Source organism: Phalaenopsis equestris, unplaced genomic scaffold (assembly GCF_001263595.1).
Source record: "Phalaenopsis equestris unplaced genomic scaffold, ASM126359v1 Scaffold000670, whole genome shotgun sequence".
In the NCBI taxonomy this organism is placed as follows: domain Eukaryota; kingdom Viridiplantae; phylum Streptophyta; class Magnoliopsida; order Asparagales; family Orchidaceae; genus Phalaenopsis; species Phalaenopsis equestris.
This window is the reverse complement of record NW_018165110.1, coordinates 13,558-23,852: the sequence shown is the minus strand read 5'-3', so window position 1 is coordinate 23,852 and position 10,295 is coordinate 13,558. Positions and strand designations below refer to the sequence as shown.

The 10,295-nt window shown below is 36.5% G+C and overlaps 1 protein-coding gene across 1 annotated transcript in view; it reads right to left on the bottom strand.

The window, feature by feature from the left end:
* The window catches only part of LOC110030183 (V-type proton ATPase subunit a1-like), a 20,466-nt gene that overhangs the window by 1,978 nt on the left and 8,193 nt on the right, over positions 1-10,295 (bottom strand). The window contains exons 4-5 of the mRNA XM_020732780.1: positions 5,442-5,635; positions 5,302-5,361 (exon numbers count right to left, since the gene is read on the bottom strand). Coding sequence (XP_020588439.1) covers positions 5,302-5,361; positions 5,442-5,635 — 254 coding nt within the window. The remainder of the gene's footprint in view (positions 1-5,301; positions 5,362-5,441; positions 5,636-10,295) is intronic.

Here is a 10,295-nt window from a genome sequence, read left to right as displayed (position 1 = left end):
TTAATTCCTATGTATTTGCATATCTAACACCTAAACTTTAACGTTTAGGTACACTCCACCTAATCTATATATGAAAATGTGTATTTCACATTTTAAAAGTTGAAGTGCTATTTTTGATGAAATATGAAAATTTTTGGTAGAATAAATCTAAAAAGTAGAGTATAGGTGTTAGATATGTAAATGAATAAGAATAGGGTGGTAAGTATTTAAATGCCCCTAAAATTTAAGGAAAAAAAAAGAGGGAAAGCTCGTTTTATTTATCGTTAATTTAAGAAGTACAAATTAATTTATAACTAGAAAAATGCCCTTTTAGATGAAACAGTTAAAAAAACACAGAATTTTCTTTTTAAATCCCTCAAATTAAAAATGGAACAAAGCTAGCAAGACCAAGGAGAGACTTCTCTATTATGAGTCCTAAATTGTGATTACAACAACAACCAGCCTTTATCCCACTAAGTGGGGTCGGCTACATAAATCATTTTTTCTCCATTGTGTCCTATTGGATGCAACATTTTCATTTAGTAATAATAAATCAAGATCATTTTTTATACAACATGTCCAAGTTTTTTTAGATATACCTCCACTTTTTTTAACATAAGTTAAATCTAAAAAATCCACTCTCCTAACTAGGTCATCAATTGGTCGACATTTAATGTGATCAAACCATCTAAGGTGATTCTCTCTAATCTTCTCTGCCACAGGAGCAACTCCAACCTTTTCACGGATATATTCGTTTTACATTTTGTCTAAGTGTGAAGCCACTCATCCACTAGAGCATTCTCACCTCAACAACACTTAACTTAATTTTATGATTTTCTATTACAAGTCAGTATCCTGTGAAATTTTCCTTTTAAGTCTAAGCGAGACTTTTCTATCACGCAATAGGTTGGATGCATTCCTCCGCTTCAACTATCCAACTTCAATTCTACTAATAATTTTCTCATCTATATCACCCACACTTGGAATAATTGACCTGAAATATCTAAACTATTCACTCATTTTAAGGACTTGATTATCCATAGTTACAACCCCACCACTAGATCTACTACCACTTAAATTACTTTCAATGTATTCTGTTCTAGATCTACTCAAACGAAAGCCTTTTTTAGACTCTAGAGTTGGCCTCCATAATTTAAATTTTTCTTAAGCTCTCTCTCTCTCTCTCTAATCTGGTCCAAAAGAAATATATCATCAACGCAACACATACATTAAGGTACATCCTTCTCTAAATGTCCAGTAAGAACATCTATAATTAAAGCAAAAAGATATGGGCTTAAAGTCGATCCGTGATGTAATCCAACTGAAGCAGGAAAACATTTGGTCAATACCTCTTGTGTTCGAGCATAAGCAAAAGTTCTAGTATGCATATCTTTAATAACACGAATATAAGCAATATCAATAATTTATTTTCTAAAACTCTCTAAAGTACTTATCTTGGAATATTATCATAAGGGTTTTCTATATCAACAAAAATCATATGTTTATCCTCCTTATTATCCCTGTAATTCTCCATCAAACCTCCCAATAAATGTATAGCATCCATAATAAACTTGTCTAATATGAATCCAAACTGATTTTGAGAAATTTTTGCACCATGTCATAACCGATGTTCAATTACTCTCTCATCACTTTAATGTATGACATATTAATTTAATGAGTCTATAATTCATACTCTTGTGCATCCCATTTAATCTTAAAAAAATGAACTAACATACTCTTTCTCCACATATTAGGCATTTTTAAATTTTTAAAATAATATTAAAAAAATAAGAAAAAAAAATACTAGATCTCCTAAACATTTCCACACTTCTACTAGCATACTATCATATACTACTACTTTTACACACTCTTTTTCTTTAAAACCCCCTCAACTTTCGATTTACTATCGTGAAGGCAGAAATAAAAAAAAAAAATTGTTATGATTTATGATATGAAGATAACTAAATTCTATTATAATTTTACAAATTTCATTAAAAAAATTATCAAAATATCTCACCTAGCTATCTTGAATATTCTCATTTAAGAAAATAATTTTTTTATTTTTATCCTTAATATATTTTACTTGAACTAAATTTTTATATTTTTTCTCTATTTACTTATTACTTTATATATATTTATATATCTTTCATCATAGCTTAAAGTCGATCCGTGATGTAATCCAACTGAAGCAGGAAAACATTTGGTCAATACCTCTTGTGTTCGAGCATAAGCAAAAGTTCTAGTATGCATATCTTTAATAACACGAATATAAGCAATATCAATAATTTATTTTCTAAAACTCTCTAAAGTACTTATCTTGGAATATTATCATAAGGGTTTTCTATATCAACAAAAATCATATGTTTATCCTCCTTATCATCGCTGTAATTCTCCATCAAACCTCCCAATAAATGTATAACATCCATAATAAACTTGTCTAATATGAATCCAAACTGATTTTGAGAAATTTTTGCACCATGTCATAACCGATGTTCAATTACTCTCTCATCACTTTAATGTATGACATATTAATTTAATGAGTCTATAATTCATACTCTTGTGCATCCCATTTAATCTTAAAAAAATGAACTAACATACTCTTTCTCCACATATTAGGCATTTTTAAATTTTTAAAATAATATTAAAAAAATAAGAAAAAAAAATACTAGATCTCCTAAACATTTCCACACTTCTATTAGCATACTATCATATACTACTACTTTTACACACTCTTTTTCTTTAAAACCCCCTCAACTTTCGATTTACTATCGTGAAGGCAGAAATAAAAAAAAAAATTTGTTATGATTTATGATATGAAGATAACTAAAGTCTATTATAATTTTACAAATTTCATTAAAAAAATTATCAAAATATCTCACCTAACTATCTTGAATATTCTCATGTAAGAAAATAATTTTTTTATTTTTATCCTTAGTATATTTTACTTGAACTAAATTTTTACATTTTTTCTCTATTTACTTATTACTTTATATAAATTTATATATCTTTCACCATATTTAGTATCTAATATATTATAAAGACCACTACAAGCAGAATTTTTATCATCACAAATTATTCTCTTGAAACTCCATACAAGCCACCTTATATTTTTTACAATTCTCCAAATTTTACATCTAAACCAATATTTATGACAAAATTTTTTACTTTTTATTGTTTCTTGCAAGTTATTATTTCACAAACTATTTTTATTCATAAAAATTTTAACTTTTGATTTCCCAACCAACTTCTTTGTAATTTGATTAATAGTACTCATTACGTTATCATGAAAATAATATTAACTACTTTATGAACATCCCAAATTTTAAAATCTTATAGTTTGCTCATGAAAATAATTTTATTTATGTCTTTTAAATGTCATCATCAAATTCTATGACAATATTTTATAATATTTTTCATCTTTCATTCTTTCATCTTAAAAACCAAAATTAATCAACAGCGCTGAATAGTTAAATTCTTATAAGTAATAATATGTTAATTTTTTTTTAAATAAAGAACTAACAATAGCAAAATCAAATGTCATAAATTCTTCATTAGCCACTCTAAATCACAACCAATATGAATGTTTTTAAAATCTTCTACCACTCTACCGAAATGTCCTTTTAAATCTTCTCCAATAAAATTTTTTCTTCAAGAAATATCATATATATTAATTCTTTCAAGTCATTTGAATCCAAAATTGCGAATAAAGGTGAGAAAAGCAAAACATTCAGTGAAACATGGCGGCAAATACCCTAATTTCATTCCTTCTCTAGTTTGCACCTTTATAATTGCTAAAGGATAGAAAGAATTCAACTATAAAATTTCATGGAAAATCTCCTCATTTAAAATGCAATAATAGAGTCCCAAAAAGAGATGTTATACATTTCGTATACTACATGTTGCATAAAGTAGTCTCAGTGTGAAATTTCTTTATATGTTTATATAGAAGCATTTCTGTGCCCACTTACTACATAAGCAGATATTAATTTTACAAAGGAAGATTTACATACATACCAATAAATTCCTATTTATTTACATATCTAACATAAAATTTCAATTTTTACATATATGTCATCTTACTTATGCAAGAAAAGGTGTATTTCACTTCTTAAAAGTAAAAATTGTGATATTTTTATGTTGATGCCGATGTTAACCCAAATGATAACAAAAATGTAATTTTTATTTCAAAATGCCATTTTTATTACTTAAATCAAATAGGGATTACAACCAAAGACACTTGAAACTAGAAAATAGCAGAAGAAGACGTTACACAAACTCAAATAGGCATAGGTCGAGGGTGGTGGTACTGCGCTTCAAGGAGGAAAGCACACATGGACGTAGGAGAATGGTCGGAAGGCAACAAGGGACAACTCCAATTGACTGTCGATGGCAGGAAGGTTGTCGACAGCCGAGCATGGTGAGATGGCTGTAACAGGAGGGAGGTGGCAGGGTATTGGAAGGGTAGGGTAGGCTCACAACAGCAAGTAGAGAAGATTTGGGGATGCAACAACATCGCCAGATAGTTGGAGAGCAATAGGAACACGAGGAAAAGGCTTGCGGAGTTACGATGGTGAAGTTAGATGATAAGACAAGGGTAGAACAACAAAGAGGAGTGGCAGGGTAGAGGCAACGTAGGTGGGGCGCTCGGACAACGAAAGTAACGAAGCAGGTGGCTGGGAGCAACGACAGTAGCAAGGAGTAGAGAAGGATGGAGTTGGCAGTTGAATGTGAGAAACGGGATAAATATCCCCGCAGAAGCGAGCTACAACCGGAGCACACTACTCATCTCTTGGGAGACAGTTACCGTCTCAAACGAGTTACAATCTCAACACTTTCTCGCCTTTGGATACATCACCGGAACGAGAAAATTTGGCTGTCGACGGCTGTCTTGACAGAAAATAATTCAAAAACTGACTTCCAAACCCTAATACATCACACATATAAGAAAGTATACACAAGGAATGAAAGATATAGGAAAGAAAGCATAAGAGAGGACAGTGGGACTGTTTCGACGACCCAACGATATATTTTCCTGCAGTACTGTAGTAGATACTACGAGATAAATGTGTGGGAAAGGTTTCACATCAGACGTGACATGAAAAATTTCGGTAGCACAGTAACAAATAAAGTTTTGGTGTTAGATATGTAAATACATAAGGTGGTTAGAAAATGTATATGGCTAAAAACAGTGACAAAGCCTTTGAAACTTTGATACTTTTTCATAGTTAGATTAAATAAATGTCACCCTTTACACAATATCGCAAAAGGCGTAGCCACGTAAAATCATTAGAGAAACTCAAATACATAAAATTTAAAGCTTACCCCCAAGCAAGAAGCAGTATTTTCTCAAAGAAAACAGTTGATAGCTCTGAGTGTGCCAAGCTGCAAAAAACAAAATGCTAAGCATGACAGAAAAAAAAAAAGTATTGGAAAAAAAACAAAAAAAAATGTAGGAGAAATACCTTAGAGCCCAAAGCCTAAGATAAGATGCCGTATTTGAGACCGCTCCCAGAACAAATTCAATTGAATGAATCATCTGATGCACAAATATTTCGCTGAAATTGAAATCATTGTGATGGTTTTGTGCGGACTCAAGTTCAACATCGAGATCGGCATCCGAGGTTCGAAGGATGCCATAAGTGCGACCTTGGAATCTCTATGTGAGCATGTGATAAGGAAATGTGAGGATTTGCATGGTTAACCAATGTAAAAAAATAATTTGTAAAGTTAGTTTAGTTCAACTGAGTTTAAAGAGAGTTATAAAATAATCAAAACAGAGAAAAGTGTTAAAAAGGTCTGCTAACTTTTTGCAATAGGTTATTTTAGTCCTAGAGTCTATACAAATATCAATTTAGTCCCGAGACTCTTTTAATGGGGGCTAAATAGTTTCCCAATGATACTATTTCAGCCCATATGAAAAGAGCGTGGGGAATAATTTGACACTTCTATAGACTCGAGGACTAAGATGCCCCATGTAAATAGTCAAAGGACTATAATGACACTTTACTCCATCAAAATATATATAAAAGAAGCTGGAAAACAAGAAAGCCAACAATGTTACAATTCAACTGATGGTTGCAAAAACAATTGAGGTAAGATAATCTATGAAGAAAAAAAAATGCCATCATCTTTTGGGGCTCGTTCTACACCATTGATTTTTAATAAGCGCATCTGTAGCATTGTCAAATCAAATTTTTTGCCCTTCCAAGCATATTTACCTTTAGTCCAACATTTTCTTCCACCTAAATCAGACGGGAAGAAACAGAAGAAGGGTAGCTCCTCCAACACTGTGTCATCCAGGAAGTGTTACAGATGTCACGATTACGGTCACCTAATCGCCAGCTGTCCGACGAGCAGAGAAGTCATTTACCGAACCTCCAAACCTCTACCCAAATCACTTAAAAGTCATGTTGCACTCATTTCCAAACAAAGCTGCTCCTACAATTTATTTAACATTAACATCTTTCACTTGTGAATATAAGGTCACCAACATGACAGCATGGAAGGGGCAGAAACATAAAGGATACGACATAATTATAAAAGTTAGGACGCAACACTCCATATAAATGATGTTTTCGTTTATAATAATTTATATAAAAGGCGCAATTAAAACACGTATCACCCAATAAAGTATATTATTAAATGTATCAACTAACAAGCTAGAGAACAATAAAATAAAAATTACCATTAATTTAATTACAATTATATTTCAACATTTCATCAAGTGAAATAAATTATCAACACAACAATCTTAGCATTAGTCATTAAGCATGATTTTTTTTAATATCAACACTATATTTTCCATAGACACATAATAAGTAGGTGGGACATCCAAGGTGGTGAGCGACTTCATGCGATCTGGGTTGGCCTTTCCTTTTGCATCTCCCACCTGGATCGAGCGAAATTTACGGAGAGGCGGCATTTCCACTTGTCCATTCTCCTCCTTCCTTTCTCATCCTTTTTCCTTTCTTGTTGCCCCCTAGCTAGGTCAATTTATATGCTTTTTTTCTGAGTTTAGAGCAATTCTTACTGTGTTTACATTCAGATTTCCTATGTGGATTCCTCTTCCCTTTCGTAGGGTTGTATCTGAGGAGGTGGTGGCGCTCCGACTGTATCGTACTCCGAGGTGGTGATTGTATCTTCCCCTTTATCTTCCCCAAATCTTCCCTTTCGCCCCCCTTAGCCGTCGGCCACTCCTGATCCACACCCGCCTCCAGCCCACCTTCTAGCTGACCAATCTGTTGTCCAACCTCTCCAAGCCTATTGTCCAACCCCGCAACCCGTTGTTCTGTAGCCAAAGCTGACGCCCAACACACCATCCTTGATGTCGCCGCCCCGGGACAACAAGCATTTGTTGTTTGTGCCATGGTTGTCCCAATTTCCTGCTATCGCTGCACATGACAGCCAAACCACTAGCTGTTCGTGTAGTTTCTCACCGCACCTTTGCTGACACCACCCCCGTTAGTCATTCCGGTCTACCTAGCCGACCTCCACCACCCTACGAATACACTTGAGAGGTGTTTGCTTGTGTCGAATATGTTTGTATTATCATTTCCTATTGTGTTGTGTTGCAACCCTCTCTATACATTAATAAATTTTTTTTGTGTTTCTATTGTATTGCTAACTAGTTATGGAATCATTTTGTATCAGAGCTAGTTTAACCATAGTCCCATCCTAGGGTTTCCTAGAATTCGCCATAAACTATAACTTTTTGTCCTGCCACCAAATAATCTTTCCACAACCCAAACCCTAAATCCACCAAAATTTTTCTTTCCTATTCCTTAATCCCTAGACATGCCACCAAAGAGTTCTATACCCGAGCCTACCCGAGACGAGATACGGCGAGAGGTTTGTCACCTTCAGCAAAGGCTTGCAGAGATTGAAGAATTAACATAAGAAAATGTTACCTTTGACTGAGATCGAGAGAGTCGAAGAGGAGAAAAAGATGGGGATCTGAATCCCTTCCATAGGGATAATTTTAGCGACGAAGATGATAGGCCACAGTGTTTTGAAATACAGTATCAAAAGAGGCATAAAAAGGGATATCTGAATCCCCAAAGAGGGAGGCTCACAGAGAGGAGATACCATTTGGAGGCCACAAAGACTTCGAAATCAAGGTAGATCTGTTAGAGTTCGAATGAGGTATGGATCATGAGGATTTCATTGATTGGTTACAGGCTGTTGAACGGATCTACAAGTATAAAGATGTGTCAGATGATAGGCAGGTCAAATTAGCAGTCATCAAGCTGAAGAATAGTGTTTCTCTCTGGTGGGAGAACATACAGAGGCAGAGGAAACTAGAGAGTAACGAGAAGATTACCAGGTGGGAGAAGATGAAAAAGGTGATACATAGGAATACATCCCACTCCATTACCGTAAAAAAATGTTTCTAAAACTCCACCACCTGCAACGGAGTAGACGAGTTCACGAAGCATTTTAATAAGTTGTAGATGCGTTGTCATCTGGACAAGCTTGAGGAGCACACCGTAGCTCATTATCTGGGGGGCCTAAAACCAACTATCAACGATGCAGTACAACTGCTGCCTTATTCATCACTTGGAGATGTTCAGACACTAGCCCTAAAGATGGAGAGGCAGCAGAAATAGAGCAAGGCAGTGGTCATCCTTCAGGCAGCAACCTACAGGCAGGCAATCAACTACAGTTACCATGACCGACAGAGTTATCCCGAGAGACATAAGCAAACCCGGACAAGGGAATGACACTCTAAATCAAACGGAAAGAAGCAGAAGAAGGGTAGCTCCTCCAACACTGTGTCATCCAGGAAGTGTTACAGATGTCACGATTACGGTCACCTAATCGCCAGCTGTCCGACGAGCAGAGAAGTCATTTACCGATCGGGGCACCGTGGAGCAGGTTAGCGAGGAGGAGATAGTGGAGGACCGGAGTGAGATACGCCACCTTCCCCCAGATGAATGAGAGGCACTCCTAATTCGACGAGGCTAATATTGACACGAGGGATCCGCAATGGCTTCACCACAACATTTTCTACGCCCGCTGCACGGTGAATGGAAATGTATGCAGTTTTATCATCAACGGTGGGAGCAACAAGAATGCAGCATCGAATCAAATGATAGAGAAATTGGAACTCACGACTCAAAGATACTCCTAATCATACTCACTAATATGGGTGAAGAAGGATTGGATCAACACTTACCAGAGATGTTTGGTAGAGTTCTAGATAGAGGGCCAATTACAGCACTAGGTGTGATGTGACATGGTCCCTATGGATGCCTGCCACCTCCTATTGGGACGACCGTGACAGTTTAACGGAGGACTCAACACGATGGATTCAGAAACACACTCATTTACCAAGAAGGGAAAACACATCATTCTACTCCCTTCAGCAGAGCCCAAGATCACAGGAACTCTTACCAACAGAGCTTCGTCAGTGGGACTAGTTCTAGTGACAACACAGGATGAGAGGATCGAGACACCGATTCCAGACACAGGTCAATTACGCTAGAGAGGATGTCGAGACCCCACAGTTGACATCATACCACCAACTCCACCACCATCAGACAAAAAGATTCAGGCAACTCTGGCAACACATCAAATTGGCTTGGTCGTAGGTTATCTTGGGAGGATCCAACAGTACAGGCATGGGCCACAATTTTAGAAGAATGGATCGAATGGGATATGGGCGCACAAACGGTGCTGACTTCTTCGATGCTTTGACCGACTGTGGGACCCCGCTGCCGCGAGGATTAGAGATAAGGAACCATAAGCTTTGATGAATGAAGTCGAAGCTCTCCTAACCCTGGGAGATCGATGCGGCTAGGGGGGAGGAGGTTTCCCGCACAGATGCGGCAAACCAAGCTAGCCAGTTGAACCGACTGGCACAAGGACCGGTCTTGGGAGCCGGTCCAAACATCCTGAGGAGTGAGTAACATCATGAGATCCGGGGTGGCCTTTCCTTTCGCATCTCCCGCCCGGATCAAGCGAGATTTGGGGAGAGGCGGCATTGCCGCCTGACCATTCTTCTCCTTCCTTTCTTATCATTTTTCTTTTCTTGTTGCCCCATAGCTAGGTCTATTTATATGCTTGTTTTTTTAAGTTTAGGACATTTCTTGTTGTGTTTACTTTCAGATTTCTTGTGTGGATACCTTCTCTCTTTCATATGGTTGTATCTGAGGAAGTGGTGGTGCTCTGGTTGTATCCTACTCGGAGGTGATGATTGTATCTCCCCATTTATCTTCCCAAAACCTCCCTTCCCTTCCCACTTAGTCGTCGACCGCTCTGATCCTTCCCCAACCGCCTCCAACCCACCTTCCAGCCGACCAACATGTTGCTCAGAC